The 23,359-nt window shown below is 43.2% G+C and overlaps 1 protein-coding gene across 1 annotated transcript in view; it reads left to right on the forward strand.

Moving 5' to 3' along the window:
• LOC110509743 (transmembrane protein 132C-like) overlaps positions 1 to 23,359 on the forward strand; it is a 227,090-nt gene that overhangs the window by 113,522 nt on the left and 90,209 nt on the right. The window contains exon 4 of the mRNA XM_036968040.2: positions 3,145 to 3,331. Coding sequence (XP_036823935.2) covers positions 3,145 to 3,331 — 187 coding nt within the window. The remainder of the gene's footprint in view (positions 1 to 3,144; positions 3,332 to 23,359) is intronic.

The following is a 23,359-nucleotide window of genomic DNA, read 5'->3' on the forward strand; positions in this document are numbered from 1 at the left end:
TTTGTGAAGAATCAACAACAAGTGGGACACAATCATGAAGTGGAACGACATTTATTGGATATTTCAAACTCTTTTAACAAATCAAAAACTGAAAAATTGGGCGTGCAAAATTATTCAGCCCCTTTACTTTCAGTGCAGCAAACTCTCTCCAGAAGTTCAGTGAGGATCTCTGAATGATCCAATGTTGACCTAAATGACTAATGATGATAAATACAATCCACCTGTGTGTAATCAAGTCTATAAATGCACCTGCACTGTGATAGTCTCAGAGGTCCGTTAAAAGCGCAGAGAGCATCATGAAGAACAAGGAACACACCAGGCAGGTCCGAGATACTGTTGTGAAGAAGTTTAAAGCCGGATTTGGATACAAAAAGATTTCCCAAGCTTTAAACATCCCAAGGAGCACTGTGCAAGCGATAATATTGAAATGGAAGGAGTATCAGACCACTGCAAATCTACCAAGACCTGGCCTTCCCTCTAAACTTTCAGCTCATACAAGGAGAAGACTGATCAGAGATGCAGCCAAGAGGCCCATGATCACTCTGGATGAACTGCAGAGATCTACAGCTGAGGTGGGAGACTCTGTCCATAGAACAACAATCAGTCGTATATTGCACAAATCTGGCCTTCATGGAAGAGTGGCAAGAAGAAAGCCATTTCTTAAAGATATCCATAAAAAGTGTTGTTTAAAGTTTGCCACAAGCCACCAGGGAGACACACCAAACATGTGGAAGAAGGTGCTCTGGTCAGATGAAACCAAATTGAACTTTTTGGCAACAATGCAAAACGTTATGTTTGGCGTAAAAGCAACACAGCTGAACACACCATCCCCACTGTCAAACATGGTGGTGGCAGCATCATGGTTTGGGCCTGCTTTTCTTCAACAGGGACAGGGAAGATGGTTAAAATTGATGGGAAGATGGATGGAGCCAAATACAGGACCATTCTGGAAGAAAACCTGATGGAGTCTGCAAAAGACCTGAGACTGGGACGGAGATTTGTCTTCCAACAAGACAATGATCCAAAACATAAAGCAAAATCTACAATGGAATGGTTCAAAAATAAACATATCCAGGTGTTAGAATGGCCAAGTCAAAGTCCAGACCTGAATCCAATCGAGAATCTGTGGAAAGAACTGAAAACTGCTGTTCACAAATGCTCTCCATCCAACCTTACTGAGCTCGAGCTGTTTTGCAAGGAGGAATGGGAATAAATGTCAGTCTCTCGATGTGCAAAACTGATAGAGACATACCCCAAGCGACTTACAGCTGTAATCACAGCAAAAGGTGGCGCTACAAAGTATTAACTTAAGGGGGCTGAATAATTTTGCACGACCAATTTTTCAGTTTTTGATTTGTTAAAAAAGTTTGAAATATCCAATAAATGTAGTTCCACTTCATGATTGTGTCCCACTTGTTGTTGATTCTTCACAAAAAAATACAGTTTTATATCTTTATGTTTGAAGCCTGAAATGTGGCAAAAGGTCGCAAAGTTCAAGGGGGCCGAATACTTTCGCAAGGCACTGTATGTATCGTGAGATTTTGAGTGAAAACCTCCTTCCATCAGCAAGGGCATTGAAGATGAAACGTGGCTGGGTCTTTCAGCATGACAATGATCCCAAACACACCGCCCGGGCAACGAAGGAGTGGCTTCGTAAGAAGCATTTCAAGGTCCTGGAGTGGCCTAGCCAGTCTCCAGATCTCAACCCCATAGAAAATCTTTGGAGGGAGTTGAAAGTCTGTGTTGCCCAGCAACAGCCCCAAAACATCACTGCTCTAGAGGAGATCTGCATGGAGGAATGGGCCAAAATACCAGCAACAGTGTGTGAAAACCTTGTGAAGACTTACAGAAAACGTTTGACCTCTGTCATTGCCAACAAAGGGTATATAACAAAGTATTGAGATAAACTTTTGTTATTGACCAAATACTTATTTTCCACCATAATTTGCAAATAAATTCATAAAAAATCCTACAATGTGATTTTCTGGATTTTTGTCCCTCATTGTGTCTGTCATAGTTGAAGTGTACCTATGACGAAAATTACAGGCCTCTCTCATCTTTTTAAGTGGGAGAACTTACACAATTGGTGGCTGACTAAATACTTTTTTGCCCCACTGTATATATATATTTCCCCACCAGATGTAGCAGATATAATGTGCGTGATGATGTAGGGCACATATAAAACACCTTTGCACTTAATTTTTCATGTAACGAATAAAAAACATGGGTAACACTTTATTTGGATAGTCAACATACATGTCAGTAACATTTCAACATACATGTCAGTAACATTTCAACATACATGTCAGTAACATTTCAACATTCATGTCAGTAACATTTCAACATACATGTCAGTAACATTTCAACAAACATGCAGTTGACATGTTGCTGATATTCTGTATATAGTCTGTAGAGCATCTATAGATGGACTATCCAATTAAAGTGTTACCAAAACATGAGTTGAATGTGTTTCCATTGCATTTTCCACTGTACCAATAATTTTGTCACACAAACTGTTGCGAAAAATGACAGATTTGCCCAATCTGGTTTTCGCACACGCTCTAGATAAGTGTACACTGGAAATGTTACGTTACATGATGAGATGGATAAGAGCAAGATCATTTTCATTTTTTAAGCACCGATCATCATGTCACTAGCATACAAGTTAAGATGCTCAAAATGTATTGGAAAGGAGCATCAAGCTCATCACCGCGCAGACACCACCTTGTAGTCTAAACTGTGCATGCTTTTCCAAGTCACAGTGGGAGTACCACACAACATAACATCCTGTGATTGCAAATGTACCTCGACTTGAGGGTTATTCTATCAACAACTGCTCAATAGATTGTTTCCAGAGCAATACGTTGCATAATACATTTTACTGACACGAAAATAACCCACCATGTCGAACAATCAAATTGTCTGTTGACATTCATAAAGTTCTACCGACACTTTGTTTCCATCACAATTTTTTTTAAACGCCATGACTTTACTTGGATTAAAACTGTGGGTGGAAACGTGGCTATTGATGATACTAATGTTAATACACCCTTAATGCCTTTTCTAAACACCCAAGGTCACTTGATCATACAAATAAAAAACACTTCTTTCCCTCCTTCCCTCTCCCCTCCCCTCTTCCCCCAGGCTGGAGGCGGGTTACCAGAGGGTCCTCCAGGTGGATCTGGAGGTGAACGGGCTACTGGACCCGCTGGGCAGCCGAGTGGTGATGTGGCAGGTGGAGTACCCTCCTACCCGCTCCATCACTGATGAGGTCCAGACCGTCATCCGCCTGGCACCACAGGACTTGGGTGGGATTGTGCCACTGGCAATGGTGAGGAACCAGAAAGAGAGTGCCTGTGTGTGTGTAGTAATATTTATCATGTATATAATATACCTCACATGCGACTCATAAGAAGACAATTCATTTAGCCCATTAAATGAATTATCGAATCCATAAGATAAATAGCAATATGCAAGAAAAATATAGTTGAGTTACAGTAATAGGCAGTGAAGAAATGTCTGAGAATGGAATGTATTTAATTACTTTGTAAAATTAATGGATTCACATACAAGGCATAAAGATTAAGTTACAAAGCATGAAAACACATTACAAGGCATTATTCCAAGCATGGTCAGAGAGAGAGAGAGAGAGAGGCTTGTGCTATGACGTAAAGCTCATGGGAGAGGTGGAGAGAAAGAAAGAGATTCGGTATCTCACCACAGCAAGTCAGGAACATAAGAGAAGGTACAATGAATCTAAGACCCTTTCATAAGCTTCTGAGTTGTTTGGATTCAAAATTTGTTGACCGATAGTGTTACTGTAAAGTTAACCTCCCATCAGATATCAGACCTACAGTTGAAGTCGGAAGTTTACATACACCTGAGCCAAATACATTGAAACTCAGTTTTTCACAATGCCTGACAATTAATCCTAGTAAAAATGATCTGTCTCAGGTCAGTGAGGATCACAGTTTTATTTTAAGAATGCGAAATGTCAGAATAATAGTAGAGAATGAACTATTTCAGCTTTAATTTCTTTCATCACATTCCCAGTGGGTCAGAAATGTACATACACTCATACACTCAATTAGTATTTAGTAGCATTGCCTTTACATTTTTTAATAACTGGGGTCAAATGTTTCGGGTAGCCTTCCACAAGCTTCCCACAATAAGTTGGGTGAATTTTGGCCCATTCCTACAGACAGAGCTGGTGTAACTGAGTCAGGTTTGTAGACATCCTTGCTCACACAGGCCTTTCAGTTCTGCCCACAAATATTCTATAGTATTGAGGTCAGGGCTTTGTGATGGCCACCCCAATACCTCGACTTTGTTATCCTTAAGCCATTTTGCCACAACTTTGGAAGTATGCTTTGGGTCATTGTCCATTTGGAAGATCCATTTGCGACGAAGCTTTAACTTCCTGACTGATGTCTTGAGATGTTGCTTCAATATATCCAAAGTTTTCCTGCCTCAAGATGCCATCTATTTTGTGAAGTGCACCAGTCCCTCCTGCCGCAAAGCACCCCCACAACATGATGCTGCAACCCCCTTGCTTCACGGTTGGGATGATGTTCTTCGAATTGCAAGCATCTGTCACACCCTGGTCAAAGTATTTTGTGTTTCTTTATTTATTTGGTCAGGCCAGGGTGTGGCATGGGTTTTTGTATGTGGTGTGTATTTATGGGGATTGTAGCTAGTGGGGTGTTCTAGCTAAGTCTATGGCTGTCTGAAGTGGTTCTCAATCAGAGGCAGGTGTTTATCGTTGTCTCTGATTGGGAACCATATTTAGGCAGCCATATTCTTTGAGTTTGTCGTGGGTGATTGTCCTTAGTGTCATTGTTCTGTGTTAGGTTACACAAGTATAGGCTGTTTCGGTTTTCGTTAAGTTTATTGTTTTGATAGTGTTTGTGTTTAGTGTGTTACTTCATTAAACATGGATTGCAATAGACACGCCGCATTTTGGTCCGACTCTCCTTCTCACCAAGAAAACCGTTACAGAATCACCCACCACAAAAGGACCAAGCAGCGTGTCAACAGGCAGGAGCAGCGCGAGGAGATGCGCAATAAGGATTTCTGGACATGGGAGGAAATCCTCGACGGGAGAGGACCCTGGGCTAAACCAGGGGAGTGTAGCCGCACTAAGGTGCAGCGGGAGAAGAAACAACAGGAACAGCCCAAGGAGGAGTACAGTATGGAGTATACTACTTGGGAGGAGATCGACAGGTGGGCGGCCGACCCAGGGAGAGTGCCGGAGCCCGCCTGGGATTCGCTGGAGCAGTGCGAGGAAGGTTATCGTAGAATGGAGGCGGTGAAAGCAGAGAGGCGCTGGTATGAGAAGGCAGCACGGCGACGCGGATGGAAGCCTGAGAGGCAGCCCCAAAAATTTCTTGGGGGGGGACTAACAGGGAGTATGGCTATGCCAGGTAGGAGACCTGGGCAGACTCCCTGTGCTTACCGGGGGGCTAGAGAGACCGGACAGGCACCGTGTTATGCAGTGGTGCGCACGGTGTCTCCAGTGCGGGTGCATAGCCCGGTGCGGTATATTCCAGCTCTGCGTGTCTGCCGGGCTAGATTGAGTGTTGAGCCTAATGCCATGAAGCCGGCTCTACGCAGCTGGTCCCCAGTGCGTCTCCTTGGGCCGGTTTACATGGCACCAGCCTTGCGCTCGGTGTCTCCGGTTCGCCTGCATAGTCCAGTGCGGGCTATTCCACCTCTCCGCACTGGCAGGGCGACCGTGAGCATTCAACCAGGTAAGGTTGGGCAGGCTCGGTGCTCAAGAGCTCCAGTGCGCCTGCACGGTCCGGTTTTTCCAGTACCACCTCCACACCCCAGCCCTCCGGTAGCAGCTCCCCGCACCAGGCTTCCTGTGCGTGTCCTCGGCCCAGTACCACCAGTGCCAGCACCACGCATCAGGCCTACAGTGCGCCTCGCCTGTCCAGCGCTGTCGGAGCCCTCCTCTCCAGCGCTGTCGGAGTCTCCCGCCTGTTTAGCGCTGTTAGAGCCTTCCTTCTCTACAGCGCTGCCGGAGTCTCCCGCCTGTTCAGAGCTGCCAGTTAGCATAGAGCTGCCAGTTAGCATAGAGCTGCCAGTTAGCATAGAGCTGCCAGTTAGCATAGAGCTGCCAGTTAGCATAGAGCTGCCAGTTAGCAAGGAGCTGTCAGTCTGCAAGGAGCTGCCAGTCTGCATAGAGCTGCCAGTCTGCAAGGAGCTGCCAGTCTGCAAGGAGCCGCCAGAGCTGCCTGTCTGCAGGATGCCACCAAAGCTGCCAGTCTGCAAGGAGCCGCCAGAGCTGCCAGTCTGCAAGGAGCCGCCAGAGCTGCCAGTTAGCATGGAGCAGCCAGGGCCGCCAGTCAGTATGGAGCAGCCAGGGCCGCCAGTCAGCATGGAGCAGCCAGGGCCGCCAGTCAGCATGGAGCAGCCAGTCAGCATGGAGCAGCCAGTCAGCATGGAGCAGCCAGAGCAGCCAGTCAGCATGGAGCAGCCAGAGCTGCCAGTCAGCATGGAGCAGCCAGTCAGCATGGAGCAGCCAGAGCTGCCAGTCAGCATGGAGCAGCCAGTCAGCATGGAGAAGCCAGAGCTGCCAGTCATCATGGAGCAGCCAGTCAGCATGGAGCAGCCAGAGCTGCCAGTCGACCAGACTCTCCCAGATCTGCCAGTCGACCAGACTCTCCCAGATCTGCCAGTCGACCAGACTCTTCCAGATCTGCCAGTCGACCAGACTCTTCCAGATCTGCCAGTCGACCAGACTCTTCCAGATCTGCCAGTCGACCAGACTCTTCCAGATCTGCCAGTCGACCAGACTCTTCCAGATCTGCCAGTCGACCAGCCTCTTCCAGATCTGCCAGTCGACCAGCCTCTTCCAGATCTGCCAGTCGACCAGACTCTTCCAGATCTGCCAGTCGACCAGACTCTTCCAGATCTGCCAGTCGACCAGACTCTTCCAGATCTGCCAGTCGACCAGACTCTTCCAGATCTGCCAGTCGACCAGACTCTTCCAGATCTGCCAGTCGACCAGACTCTTCCAGATCTGCCAGTCGACCAGACTCTTCCAGATCTGCCAGTCGACCAGACTCTTCCAGATCTGCCAGTCGACCAGACTCTTCCAGATCTGCCAGTCGACCAGACTCTTCCAGATCTGCCAGTCAGCCAGGATCTGCCAGTCAGCCAGGATCTGCCGAAACCACCAGCCAGCCTGGATCTGGTAGATTCTTCAACCTGCCTGAGCTTCCTCTCACTCCTGAGCTTCCTCTCACTCCTGAGCTTCCCCTCAGTCCCGAGCTGCCTCAGTCCCGAGCTGCCCCTCAGTCCCGATCTGCTCCTCAGTCCAGTGGGGTTCTGGGTGAGGACTACTAGGCCATGGTCGGCGGCGAGGGTGGACTATCCAGGGACGCGAGGAGAAGGGACTAAGACATTGATTGAGTGGGGTCCACGTCCCGCGCCGGAGCCGCCACCATGGACAGACGCCCACCCGGACCCTCCCTATTGTTTTGAGGTGCGTTCGGGAGTCCGCACCTTAGGGGGGGGGGTTCTGTCACACCCTGGTCAAAGTATTTTGTGTTTCTTTATTTATTTGGTCAGGCCAGGGTGTGGCATGGGTTTTTGTATGTGGTGTGTATTTATGGGGATTGTAGCTAGTGGGGTGTTCTAGCTAAGTCTATGGCTGTCTGAAGTGGTTCTCAATCAGAGGCAGGTGTTTATCGTTGTCTCTGATTGGGAACCATATTTAGGCAGCCATATTCTTTGAGTTTGTCGTGGGTGATTGTCCTTAGTGTCATTGTTCTGTGTTAGGTTACACAAGTATAGGCTGTTTCGGTTTTCGTTAAGTTTATTGTTTTGATAGTGTTTGTGTTTAGTGTGTTACTTCATTAAACATGGATTGCAATAGACACGCCGCATTTTGGTCCGACTCTCCTTCTCACCAAGAAAACCGTTACAGCATCCCCCTTCTTCCTCCAAACATAACGACGGTCATTATGGCCAAACAGTTATATTTTTGTTTCATCAGACCAGAGGACATTTCTCCAAAAAGTACGATCTTTGTCCCCATGTGCAGTTGCAAACCGTAGTATGGCTTTTTGATGGCGGTTTTGGAGCAGTGGCTTCTTCCTTGCTGAGTGGCCTTTCAGGTTATGTCAATATAGGACTCGTTTTACTGTGTTTATAGATACTTTTGTACCTGTTTCCTCCAGCATCTTCACAAGGTCCTTCGCTGTTGTTCTGGGATTGATTTGCACTTTTCGCACCAAAGTACGTTCATCTCTAGGAGACAGAACGCGTCTCCTTCCTGAGTGATATGATGGCTGCGTGGTCCCATGGTGTTTATACTTGCGTACTATCATTTTTTACAGATGAACGTGGTACCTTCAGGCATTTGGAAATTGCTCCCAAGGATTAACCAGACTTGTGGAGGTATACCATTTTTTCTGAGGTCTTAGCTGATTTAGTTTGATTTTCTCATGATGTCTAGCAAAGAGGCACTGAGTTGGAAGGTAGGCCTTGAAACACATCCACAGGTACACCTCTAATTGACTCAAATTATGTCAATTAGCCTATCAGAAGCTTCTAAAGCCATGACATCATTTTCTGGAATTTTCCAAGCTGTTTAAAGGCACAGTCAACTTAGTGTATGTACATTTCTGACCCACTGGAATTGTGATACAGTGAATTGTAATGCACAAAGCAGATGTCCTAACCGACTTGCCAAAACTATAGTTTGTTAACAAGAAATTTGTGGTTGAAAAAACGATTTTTAATGACTCCAACCTTAGTGTATGTAAACTTCCGACTTCAACTGTACATGATGTAATCACAACAGAACCTCTGCCTCTCAGAGGTGTGACAATGGGGGTTGGCAAGATCAACAGAGAGAATGTTGAATCTCTAAGACAACATAGAGAAATCCTTACATACAGTTAGCTGATAAGAAGACTCACTTCGGGGGTTGGGCAATACTACGTGTGTGTGTGTGTGTGTGTGTGTGCGTGTGTGTGCAGCTTTACCTCACATGGCTGACTGCACTCTGCAGGAGGCTTTGTCTCTCTTCTCTCCAAAGCTGACACCCACTGTTTTACCTCTCTTTGCAATTCTGAACCCTTGTATCATCGATTTTCCCCAGCACTAACACTTTGATGTCTTTGTCTCTTTATACTGCCTGTGTTTGGAAAAAGCAGAGGAAAGTCAAATTGCTGTTATTGTAAATAAGAAGAATTTTGAACTTCATGATACAATCATTATGTGTTGGTTGTCAAGCTTGGATGCCTTTTTAAAAGTAGTGTGTTTGAGTTGTGAGGTGAACAAGCTAAAGTCCCATGTTGAAAGCCCAGACCTCTCTGCTAGGGTTAAACACGAAGCGTGCACTTTTTAATTGGCTGTAATTTGGCTAATAGAGCTTTTCTGTACTTTCCATGATTAAGAAAGGTAATTGAGTTTGGTCCTAGGATAATCCTTTTAAAAAACAGATGGATGCATCGGCAAGGGACTCTAGACAGCCAAATGTATTACGATAATTCATATTTATTTATGATCAAATCTTTGCAACTGTTTGGCTTTCAGTGTTTTGGGTTGTGGATTTTATTTTTTTTTTTTTACTATGAAAATAAATATGTACGCTGCAGTCAGATTTTTTATTTAATTTTCCAAATTGAATATTGTGTTCCAAGCTCTGGCTTTTATTATGGTAATTGGTGAGAAAGCACTTCACCCTCACAAACAATTATGCATTCAGGCCACGACAGCAACATGTCGACTTCTACTGTGTCTTTAACCTTTGGCTGGCCCTACTAACATCCAGATCAGATTTTTCTCCTATTAACCTTTTTTTTTACAGATTTTTTTATTTTATTTTGCAGACGCTCTTATCCAAAGAGACTTATAGGAGCAATTAGGGTTAAAGGGTAGGTGGGGGGGGGGGGGGGGGGTTTACTAAGCCAACATATATAATTGTTTTAAGACTGTCATACCATAGATAATTTCTATTTCTGGTATACCAAAATAAGTGTGTAAAAATGATTTGATAAAATATAGAATTTGGCCTTTACTACTATAGCCCATAGAAGTGCATTGAATAACACATTAATAAATGGCAAAAAAGACAGTCAAAAAATGTATCTTAAGGAATGAGGTTTTGAAGTGTCTGTGCTATATCTGGGATATATAAGAAAGCTCAGGAATGATATATTAATGTATATACAGTGCATTCAAAAAGTATTCTGACCCCTTTACTTTTTCCACATTTTGTTGTTACAGCCTTACTCTAAAATTGATTAAATAAATACAAATCCTCAATCTAAACACAATACACAACATTTTAAAATGTTTTTGCTAATTTATCATATGTAAAAAAACAGATATCTTACTTACATAAGTATTCAGACCCTTTGCTATGAGACTTGAAATTGAGCTGAGGTGCATCCTGTTTCCATTGGTCATCCTTGAGATGTTTTTACACCTTGACTGGAATCCACCTGTGGTGAATTAAATTGATTGTACATGATTTCGAAAGGCACACACCTGTCTGTATAAGGTCCCAGAGTTGACAATGCATGTCAGAGGAAAAACCAAGCCATGAGGTTGAAGGAATTGTCTGTAGGGCTCCGAGACAGGATTGTGTCGAGGCACAGATCTGGGGAAGGGTAACCAAAAATGTCTGCTGCATTGATGGTCCCCAAGAACACAATGGCCTCCATCATTCTTAAATGGAAGACGTTTGGAACCAACAAGACTCTTCCTAGAGCTGAACTGAGCAATTGGGGAAGAAGCGCCTTTGTCAGAGAGGTGACCAAGAACCTGATGGTCACTCTGACAGAGCTCCAGAGTTCCTCTGTGGAGATGGGAGAACCTTCCAGAAGGACAACCATCTCTGCAGCACTCCACCATTCAGGCCTTTTATGGTAGAGTGGCCAGATGGAAGCCACTCCTCAATAAAAGGCACATAGTCCGCTTAGAGTTTGCCCAAAGGCACCTAAAGGACTCTATTGGAAACAAGATTATCTGGTCTGATGAAACCAAGATTGAACTCTTTGGCCTGAATGTCATGAATGTCATGGTTTAAATGCTATTTCTAGAGACAATATCTCTTTCATTATCACTATATGTACAGGTTTACCCCTACTGTATTCACATCCTACTATACCTTTGTCTGTACATTATGCCTTGAATATATTCTACCATGCCCAGAAATCTCCTTTTACTCTCTGTTCTGAATGTACTAGGTGTCCAGTTCTGTTAGCCTTTAGCCGTACCCTTATCCTACTCCTCCTCTGTTCCTCTGGTGATGTAGAGGTTAATCCAGGCCCTGCAGTGTCTACCTCCACTCCCATCCCCCAGACTCTCTCATTTGTTGACTTCTGCAACCGTAAAAGCCTTGGTTTCATGCATGTTAACATTAGAAGCCTCCTCCCTAAGTTTGTTTTATTCACTGCCCTAGCACACTCCACCAGTCCTGGCTTAGGAAGACCACCAAAAACCTTGAAATTTCCATTCCTAACTATAACATTTTCCGACAAGATAGAACTGCCAAAGGGGACGGTGTTGCAATTTACTGCAAAGATAACCTGCAGAGTTCTGTCTTACTATCCAGGTCTGAACCCAAACAATTTGACCTTCTACTTCTAAAAATGAACCTTTCCAGAAACAAGTCTCTCACCGTTGACGCTTGCTATAGACCACCCTCTGCCCCCAGCTGTGCCCTCGACACCATATGAGATTTGATTGCCCCCATCTATCTTCTGAGCTCGTGCTGCTAGGTGACCTAAACTGGGACATGCTTAACACTCCGGCCATCCTACAATCTAAGCTTGATGCCCTCAATCTCACACAATTTATCAATGAACCTACCAGATATAACCCCAAATCCGTAAACACGGGCACCCTCATAGATATCATCCGAACTAACTCACCCTCCAAATACACTTCTGTAGTTTTCAACCAAGATCTCAGCGATCACTGCCTCATTGCCTGCATCCGTAATGGGTCTGCGAGGAAACGACCTCATCACGGTCAAACGCTCCCTAAAACACTTCTGCGAGCAGGCCTTTCTAATCGACCTGGCCGGGGTATCCTGGAATGACATTGACCTCATCCCGACAGGAGAGGATGCCTGGTTATTCTTTAAAAGTGCCTTCCTCACCATCTTAAATAGGCATGCCCCATTCAAAAAATGTAGAACCAGGAATAAATATAGCCCTTCACTCCAGACCTGTCTGCCCTTGACCAGCACAAAAACATCCTGTGGCGTTCTGCATTAGCATCGAATAGCCCCCGTGATATGCAACTTTTCAGGTAGGGTTAGGAACCAACATACACAGGCAGTTAGGAAAGCTAAGGCTAGCTTTTTTAAACAGAAATTTGCATCCTGCAGTACAAACTCAAAAAAGTTCTGGGATACTGTAAAGTCCATGGAGAATAAGAGCACCTCCTCCCAGCTACCCACTGCTCTGAGGCTAGGAAATACTGTTACAACCAACAAATCCACTATAATTGAGAATTTCAATAAGCATTTCTCTACGGCTGGCCATGCTTTCCACCTGGCTACCCCTACCCCGGTCAACTGCCCGGCACCATCCACAGCAACCCGCCCAAGCCCCCACCATTTCTCCTTCACCAGATAGCTGATATCCAGATAGCTGATGTTCTGAAAGAGCTGACAAATCTGGACCCCGACAAATCAGCCGGGCTAGACAATCTGGACCCTCTCTTTCTAAAATTATCTGCCGAAATTGTTGCAACCCCTATTACTAGCTTGTTCAACCTCTCTTTCGTATCGTCTGAGATTCCCAAAGATTGGAAAGCTGCTGCGGTCATCCCCCTCTTCAAAGGGGGAGACGCTCTAGACCTAAACTGCTACAGACCTATATCTATCCTACCCTGCATCTCTAAGGTCTTTGAAAGCCAAGTTAACAAACAGATTACTGACCATTTTGAATCACATTGTACCTTCTCCGCTATGCAATCTGGTTTCCGAGCTGGTCATGGGTGCTCCTCAGCAACGCTCAAGGTCCTAAATGATATCATAACCGCCATCGATAAGAGACATTACTGTGCAGCTGTATTCATCGACCTGGCCAAGACCTTTGACTCTGTCAATCACCACATTCTTATTGGCAGACTCAACAGCCTTGGTTTCTCAAATGATTGCCTCGCCTGGTTCACCAACTACTTCTCTGATAGAGCTCAGTGTGTCAAATCGGAGGGCCTGTTGTCCGTACCTCTGGCAGTCTCTATGGGGGTGCCACAGGGTTCAATTCTCGGGCCGACTCTCTTCTCTGTATACATCAATGATGTCGCTCTTGCTGCTGGTGATTCTCTGATCCACCTCTACGCAGACGATACCATTCTGTATACTTCTGGCCCTTCTTTGGACACGGTGTTAACTAACCTCCAGATGAGCTTCAATGCCATACAACTCTCCTTCCGTGGCCTCCAACTGCTCTTAAACGCAAATAAAACTAAATGCATGCTATTCAACCGATCATTGCCCGCACCTGCCCGCCCATCCAGCATCACTACTCTGGACGGCTCTGACTTAGAATACGTGGATAACTACAAATACCTAGGTGTCTGGCTAGACTGTAAACTCTCCTTCCAGACTCACATTAAGCATCTCCAATCAAAAATTAAATCTAGAAATGGCTTCCTATTTCGCAACAAAGCATCCTTCACTCATGCTGCCAAACATGCCCTCGTAAAACTGACCATCCTACCGATCCTTGACTTCGGCGATGTCATCTATAAAATAGCCTTCAACACTCTACTCAGCAAACTGGATGTAGTCTATCACAGTGCCATCCGTTTTGCCACCAAAGCCCCATACACTACTCACCACTGCGACCTAAATGCTCTTGTTGGCTGGCCCTCGCTTCATACTTGTCGCCAAACCCACTGGCTACAGGTTATCTACAAGTCTCTGCTAGGTAAAGCCCCGCCCTATCTCAGCTCGCTGGTGACCATAGCAGCACCCACTTGTAGCACGCGCTCTAGCAGGTATATATCACTGGTCAACTCCAAAGCCAATTCCTCCTTTGGTCGCATTTCCTTCCAGTTCTCTGCTGTCACTGACTGGAACGAACTGCAAAAATCACTGAAGCTGGAGATTCCCATCTCCCTCACTAGCTTTAAGAACCAGCTGTCAGAGCAGTTCACATATCACTGCACCAGTTCATAGCCCATCTGTATACAGCCCATCTATCTACCTCATTCCCATACTGTATTTATTTAGTTTGCTCCTTTAGCACCACAGTATCTCTACTTGCACATCCTTCTTTTGCACATCTACCATTCCAGTGTTTAATTGACATATTGTAATTACTTCGCCACCATGGCCTATTTATTGCCTTAACTCCCTTATTTATTACTCCCTTAACTCCCTTATTTTCCGCCTAGCCTTCCAGTTCTCTGCTGCCAATGACTGGAACGAACTGCAAAAATCTCTGAAACTGGAAACACTTATCCCCCTCACTAGCTTTAAGCACCAGCTGTCAGAGCAGCTCACAGATTACTGCACCTGTACATAGCCCATCTATAATTTAGCCCAAACAACTACCTCTCCCCCTACTGTATTTATTTATTTAGCTCCTTTGCACCCCCATTATTTATGCACATTCTTTCACTGCAAATCTACCATTCCAGTGTTTATTTAAAAAAAATGTTTTTACTTGCTATATTGTATTTACTTCGCCACCATGGCCTTTTTTGCCTTTACCTCCCTTATCTCACCTCATTTGCTCAAATGGTATATAGACTCATTTTTCTACTGTATTAGTGACTGTATGTTTGTTTTACTCCATGTGTAACTCTGTGTTGTTTTACGTGTCGAACTGCTTTGCTTTTTCTTGGCCAGGTCGCAATTGTAAATGAGAACTTGTTCTCAACTTGCCTACCTGGTTAAATAAAGGTTAAATTAAACATACATTTAAAAAACATGTCACATCTGGAGGAATCCTGGCACCATCCCTATGGTGAAGCATGGTAGTGGCAGCATCATACTGTGGGGATGTTTTTCAGCAACAGGGACTGGGAAACTAGTCAGGATTTAGGGAATGATGAACGGAGGAAAGTACAGAGAGATGCATGATGAAAACCTGCTCCAGAGCGCTCAGGACCTCAGACTGGGGCAAATGACCCTAAGCACACAGCCAAGACAACGCAGGAGTGGCTTCAGGACAAGTCTCTGAATGCCCTTGAGTGGCCCAGCCAGAGCCTGGACTTGAACCCGATCGAACATCTTTGGAGAGACCTGAAAATAGCTATGCAGTGACGCTCCCCATCCAACCTGACAGAGCTTGAGGGGATCTGCAGAGAAGAATGGGAGAAACTCCCCAACTACAAGTGTGCCAGGTTTAGTAAACATTTCTACAAACCTGTTTTTGATTTGTCGTTATGGGGTATCGTGTGTAGATTGATGAGGAAAAAAAATATTTCATCCATTTTAGAATAAGGATAAAACCTAACAAAGTGTGGAAAAAGTCAAGAGGTCTGAAAACTTTCTGAATGCACTTCATACATTTTTTTGGACTGATATTTTACCACATTTTTTTATTGGCACAAAACTAACTCCATACTTCCATTAATTTGTATGGGTCACAGTTAGTTTGTAGCCCAAACGGTTTGGACGCCACCGACAAAAGTTGGCATAGCCGCATTACCAACTTCAGATGAGTCCCGTGGGGCTTGTGAAGGTCGTAGAGCAAAACTGAGAACACCAAACCCTTTGGAAGCTACAGAAGTTTTCGTGAGAAGAACGATTTTCGGGACATCTCATGGTCTGTCAAACATTGCTTGCTGTAGCTCGGCCTCCCTCCTGCGGAAGGCCAACATAGGCAAATGGGGTCGATTGAGACAGCCCATGCTAAAAAACATATCTCTAGTTTAAACTGATAGATTATGATAGGGTGTTATATTAATTATTATGATACTTACAGTGACGCACGTATACATCAATAAACTCAAAAATGCTTCTGTAGCTACTACTGGGGTCTGTGACATAAAGGAGATTTGCAGACACAGAGCGTTTGGCTGAGCAGAGGTTCGCGTAGTACCCATTTGTCCGTCTAGTCAAAGCGGAAAGTGCCTTCACACGAGTGCGACAGCCAGCGGTGACCATAGCAACGAAATAAACAAACATTATGGATGTACTAAAAGTTAATCGCTATAAGGGACAGATTGCAAATTACTGGGGAGGGGTGGTCCAAAATAGGGGAGGGTTGTCAAAAAAAAAATCTTTGGGGAGGGTTGTGTGGTTTTTTATTGGGCACAGGGGAGGGTAGTTCATTTTTCCCCTTGGTTTACATTTGCCCTTTTGCAGTATTTACTGTAATATTTCTTCCATCCATCCACATTTCCTCATCTGCTTGCATGCGCCTCCCCTTTAACAAGGTGTTTTGGTACTACCCTTATGCACTACGCTTTTCCATGTGCTAACTTTTACTATACCATAGGTCAGTATAGTCTACCAGTCTAACGGTCTATCCTGTCTTCTATCCACCATTCATAGTGACAATATTGGTTGGTGGATTATTTTCCAGATCTGCAATAGTTTAACTAGCAATCATACTACACATGAAAACATTAAAAGCTGCTACATTTTTTCTATGATTTGACAAGTACAAATAGGAATAGCTGATAAGCCAGGTGCATCATTGGCATGAAAGAACAGTGAAGACATGAGACACACAGCTAAAAAATGTCCCCTATTGATCTTGTTTATGGAGAATACAATTATCCTACCTTGACTAGCCTACAACAGAGTGGGCACATTTGCTATACTTACGCAACATTTTTGTGACAAAACCATCAGTATACCTAGAGTTGAAAATGCATGTAAACCCATTTAACTTTTTCAAGTTTGCAAATTTGTTACATCTGCCATCACTTTGAATATGAGACAGGTCAATCTTGGAGAAGAGATCGGCGACGTTTACACTCTTTTTAGTAAATTATTAAAATGATTTATTCTGTACAATTTTACCTCAGTACAGTGCCTTGCGAAAGTATTCGGCCCCCTTGAACTTTGCGACCTTTTGCCACATTTCAGGCTTCAAACATAAAGATATAAAACTGTATTTTTTTGTGAAGAATCAACAACAAGTGGGACACAATCATGAAGTGGAACTACATTTATTGGATATTTCAAACTTTTTTAACAAATCAAAAACTGAAAAATTGGTTGTGCAAAATTATTCAGCCCCCTTAAGTTAATACTTTGTAGCGCCACCTTTTGCTGCGATTACAGCTGTAAGTCGCTTGGGGTATGTCTCTATCAGTTTTGCACATCGAGAGACTGAAATTTTTTCCCATTCCTCCTTGCAAAACAGCTCGAGCTCAATGAGGTTGGATGGAGAGCATTTGTGAACAGCAGTTTTCAGTTCTTTCCACAGATTCTCGATTGGATTCAGGTCTGGACTTTGACTTGGCCATTCTAACACCTGGATATGTTTATTTTTCAACCATTCCATTGTAGATTTTGCTTTATGTTTTGGATCATTGTCTTGTTGGAAGTCAAATCTCTGTCCCAGTCTCAGGTCTTTTGCAGACTCCATCAGGTTTTCTTCCAGAATGGTCCTGTATTTGGCTCCATCCATCTTCCCATCAATTTTAACCATCTTCCCTGTCCCTGCTGAAGAAAAGCAGGCCCAAACCATGATGCTGCCACCACCATGTTTGACAGTGGGGATGGTGTGTTCATGGTGATGAGCTGTGTTGCTTTTACGCCAAACATAACGTTTTGCATTGTTGCCAAAAAGTTCAATTTTGGTTTCATCTGACCAGAGCACCTTCTTCCACATGTTTGGTGTGTCTCCCAGGTGGCTTGTGGCAAACTTTAAACAACACTTTTTATGGATATCTTTAAGAAATGTCTTTCTTCTTGCCACTCTTCCATAAAGGCCAGATTTGTGCAATATACGATTGTTGTCCTATGGACAGAGTCTCCCACCTCAGCTGTAGATCTCTGCAGTTCATCCAGAGTGATCATGGGCCTCTTGGCTGCATCTCTGATCAGTCTTCTCCTTGTATGATCTGAAAGTTTAGAGGGACGGCCAAGTCTTGGTAGATTTGCAGTGGTCTGATACTCCTTCCATTTCAATATTATCGCTTGCACAGTGCTCCTTGGGATGTTTAAAGCTTGGGAAATATTTTTGTATCCAAATCCGGCTTTAAACTTCTTCACAACAGTATCTCGGACCTGCCTGGTGTGTTCCTTGTTCTTCATGATGCTCTCTGCGCTTTTAACGGACCTCTGAGACTATCACAGTGCAGGTGCATTTATACGGAGACTTGATTACACACAGGTGGATTGTATTTATTATCATTAGTCATTTAGGTCAACATTGGATCATTCAGAGATCCTCACTGAACTTCTGGAGAGAGTTTGCTGCCCTGAAAGTAAAGGGGCTGAATAATTTTTCAGTTTTTGATTTGTTAAAAAAGTTTGAAATATCCAATAAATGTCGTTCCAATTCATGATTGTGTCCCACTTGTTGTTGATTCTTCACAAAAAAATACAGTTTTTTATCTTTATGTTTGAAGCCTGAAATGTGGCAAAAGGTCGCAAAGTTCAAGGGGGCCGAATACTTTCGCAAGGCACTGTAGGTATTTTTATGTGCACTGCGTATTTACGCACAGACTTTTATCTGCAACAAGTCAATTTGATGGAAACAATTTGATGGAAAATACTCCAGGGTTCCCCTTAGCTGATAAATGCCGGAATTTGGCCAATAAAAAAAAGAAAAGCTGATAAATATAATTGTAGCAGGCCTAATTGTGCAGGAGAGAATGTCTATCATAGCCTATACCCCACATTCTCACTGAAGCACAATTATCTCATGCCTTGCATGCATGTGCGCCTGCTGCTGAGAGAGAGAGCAACAGAAAAGCCTTGGCCTGGCTACTGTTGATTATGAAGATGGAGGCCTTTTTCATTGAAGTAAAACAAAAGTTAGAATAATTTGTTTTATCATGATTATTATTGTAAGCCTATTTATTAATCCAAACCAGTTCTTTAAATATGCAAAATCTGTTTTGTTTAATTCTGTTGTGACATTTTCATTAGCTTAATTACATTCGATCAGTCTTTTAAATTGTGTGCTCCATATTTAGTTTAGGTATGTAGTAAAATAAATAACATTAGCAATTGTGTTCGTTGTCCATAGCTTATGCCTACCCATACCATAACACTATGGGGCACTCTGTTCACAACGTTGACATCAGCAAACCGCTCGCCCACACAACGCCATACATGCTGTCTGCCACCAGCCCGTTACAGTGAAGAGCCCCAGCATGCCAGTGGCCATCGAAGCTGACCATTTTCCCACTGAAGTCGGTTACTACGCCGAACTGCAGGTCAAGACCCTGATCAGGACGACGAGCACACAGATGAGCTTCCCTGAGACAGTTTCTGACAGTTTGTGCATACATTTTTCAGTTGTGCAAACCCACAGTTGTATCCACTGTCCTGGGCAGGCGTGGTTACGCGTGGTCTGCGGTTGTGATGCAGGTTGGATGTACTGACAAATTCTCTAAAACAATGTTGGAGGCTGCGTATGGTAGAAAAATAAACATTAAATTATCTGGCAACAGCTCTGGAAGACATTCCTGCAGTCAGCATGCCAATTGAATGTGGCATTGTGTTGTGTGACAAAACTGCACATTTTAGAGTGACCTTTTACTGTCCCCAGCACAAGGTTCACCTGTGTAATGATCGTGCTGTGTATTCAGCTTCTTGATATGCCACACCTGTCAGGTGGATGGATTATCTTGGCAAAGGAGAAATGCTCACTAACAGGGATGTAAACAAATTTGTGCACAACATTTGTGAGAAATAAGCTTTTTGTGCATATTGAACGTTTCTGGGATCTTTTATTTCAGCTCATATAACATGGGCCCAACATTTTACATGCTGCGTTTATATTTTAGATCAATGTAATAGTATTTTTTTGTATTTTCCCTGTAAACGCTGGCTTGAATTACTTTTGATATTACCATAATAAAGTTTAGAAACTTTTGTGAAGGTTTGGTGTGGCTATTCTTAAGCTTTAGTTACTGCAAGCCTATGATGTGAAGGCATTGCGCACCGGCGCTCCAACTGACTCTGACAGTTGAACTTGAGGTGAGGAAGAATGTTTCATGCCTACCAGAGTTAATACTATAATCTAACAATATAATGCTTATCATTATATAAAATATTCTGATAAAAATGTACAAATTAGCCTCCTGTACATGTACACCTGTATAGTAGACACAGTATCCATCTAACATTTTTTAAAAATGCATGTCGGTGATGTAGCATGCCGCCGGCATATCTCTCTGCCTCTACCTCTCTGGGGCTAGGCCTAAGCTTCTCTCCCTTTTTATAGGCTCTATATACAGTTGAAATAGGAAATTTACATACACCTTAGCCAAATACATTTAAAATCAGTTTTTCACAATGCCTGACATTTAATCCTAGTAACAATTCTCTGTCTTAGGTCAGTTAGGATCACCACTTTATTTTAAGAATGTGAAATGTCAGAATAATAGTAGAGAGAATGATTTATTTCAGATTTAATTTCTTTCATCACATTCCAAGTGGGTCAGAAGTGTACATACACTCAATTAGTACTTGGTAGCATTGCCTTTAAATTGTTTAACTTGGGTCAAACGTTTTGGGTAGCCTTCCACAAGCTTCCCACAATAAGTTGGGTGAATTTTGGCCCATTCCTCCTGACAGAGCTTGTGTAACTGAGTCAGGTTTGTAGGCCTCCTTGCTCGCACACGCTTTTTCAGTTCTCCACACACATTTTGTATAGAATTGAGGTCAGGGCTATGTGATGGCCACTCCAATACCTTGACTTTGTTGTCCTTAAGCCATTTTGCCACAACTTTGGAAGTATGCTTTGGGTCATTGTCCATTTGGAAGACCCATTTGCGACCAAGCTTTAACTTCCAGACTGATGTCTCGAGATGTTGCTTCAACATAATTTTCCTTTCTCATGATACCATCTATTTTGTGAAGTGCACCAGTCCTTCCTGCCGCAAAGCACCCGCACAATATGATGCTGCCACCCCCGTGCTTCACGGTTGGGATGGTGTTCTTTGGCTTGCAAGCATCCCCCTTCTTCCTCCAAACATAACGATGGTCATTATGGCCAAACAGTTCTATTTTTGTTTCAACAGACTAGAGGACATTTCTTCAGAAGGTATGATCTTTGTCCCCATGTGCACTTGCAAGCTGTAGTCTGTTTTTTGACGGTTTTGAAGCAGCGGCTTCTTCCTTGCTGAGCGGCCTTTCAGGTTATGTCGATATAGGACTCTTTTTACTGTGGATATCGATACTTTTCTACCTGTTTCCTCCAGCATCTTCACGAGGTCCTTCGCTGTTGTTCTGTTATTGATTTGCACTTTTCGCAACAAAGTAGGTTAATCTCTAGGAGACAGAACGCGTCTCCTTCCTGAGTGGTATTATGGTTGCGTGGTCCCATGGTGTTTATACTTGCATACTATTGTTTGTACAGATGAACGTGGTACCTTCAGACATTTGGAAATTGCTCCCAAGGATGAACCAAACTTGTGGAGGTCTTTATTTTGATGAACCAGACTTGTGGAGGTCTTGGCTGATTTATTTGGATTTTCCCATGATGTCAAACAAAGAGGCACTGAGTTTGAAGGTAGGCCTTGAAATACATCCACAGGTACACCTTCAATTGACTCAAATGATGTCAATTAGCCTATCAGAAGCTCCTAAAGCCATGACATCATTTTCTGGAATTTCCCAAGCTGTTTAAAGGCACAGTCAACTTAGCCTATGTACATTTCTGACCCACTGGAATTGTGATAGAGTGAATTATAAGTGAAATAATCTGTCTGTAAACAATTGTTGGAAAAATTACTTGTGTAATGCACAAAGCAGATGTCCTAACCGACTTGCCACAACTATAGTTTGTTAACAATAATTCTTTTGGAGTGGTTGAAACATGAGTTTTAATGACTCCAACCTTAGTGTATGTAAACACTAAGGCACAGTACATTTTTGACTGACAAATAAAATCAATCAATCAATCTAAACTATTCAGAGGCAATTTGATGAATGTAAAGAGACATCTGTTAATAACCTGTTTGGGATAGTGGGCAGCATTTTCACGTTCGGATGAAAAGTGTGCCCAGAGTAAACTTCCGGCTACTCAGGCCCAGAAGCTAATATATGCATAGAGCCCAGAGTAAACGGCCTGTTACAAAGCCATAAATATGCTGGAATATGCATAGTATTAGTAGTATTGGATAGAAAACACTCTGAAGTTTCTAAAACTGTTTGAATGATGTCTGTGAGTATAACAGAACTCATATGGCAGTCGAAAACCTGAGGAATATCAAACCAGGAAGTGGAAAATCTGAAGTTTGTAGTTTTTCAACTCATTGCCTATCCAATATACATTGTCTATGGGGTCATATTGCACTTCCTAATGCTTCCACTAGATGTCAACAGTCTTTAGAACGTTGTTTGAGGCTTCTACTGTGAAGTGGGTGCGAATGAGAGCTGATTCAACCAGAGGTCTGCCAGAGTGGCATGAGCTGGTCACGCGCGCACACATCAGAGCGACCTGTGTTCCATTGCAATTCTAAAGACAAAGGAATTCTCTGGTTGGAACATTATTGAAGATTTATGTTAAAAACATCCTAAAGATTGATTCTATACATCGGTTGAAATGTTTCTACGAACTGTAATATAACTTTTTAAACTTTTTATCTGAACTTTCGCCTGGACTTGCCCGCGCCTTGTGAGTTTGGATTTGTTTACTAAACGCGCTAACAAAAGGAGGTATTTGGACATAAATTATGGACTTTCTCGAACAAAACAAATATTTATTGTATAACTGGGATTCCTGAGAGTGCATTCTGATGAAGATCATCAAAGGTAAGTGAATATTTATAATGCTATTTCTGACTTTTACTGACTCCACAATATGGCGGGTATCTGCATGGCTTGTTTTTGTGTCTGAGCACCATACTCAGATTATTGCATGGTTTGCTTTTTCCGTAAAGTTTTTTTTAAATCTGACACAGTGGTTGCATTAAGGAGAAGTATATCTATAATTCTGTGCATAATACTTGTATCTTTAACAAAGCTCTCTTAAAATTTGCTGGATGTTTTCAAGGCACAACATTACTAGACCATAAAGCACCAATGTAAACTGAGATTTTTGGAAATAAATATGAACTTTATTGAACAAAACATACATGTATTGTGTAACATGAAGTCCTCTAGCGGAACCCCTAGCCGTAAGAAGTTTTTAAGAAACACCAAAAAGTTTAATGACATTTAGAGATTGTCAAGCCAAGCCTTCGATACTGTGTAAACCTACATGGTAGGAAGGGATGTGTTTTCTGATTG

This window comes from Oncorhynchus mykiss, chromosome 29 (assembly GCF_057628025.1).
Source record: "Oncorhynchus mykiss isolate SJ-2025 chromosome 29, ASM5762802v1, whole genome shotgun sequence".
Classification (NCBI taxonomy): domain Eukaryota; kingdom Metazoa; phylum Chordata; class Actinopteri; order Salmoniformes; family Salmonidae; genus Oncorhynchus; species Oncorhynchus mykiss.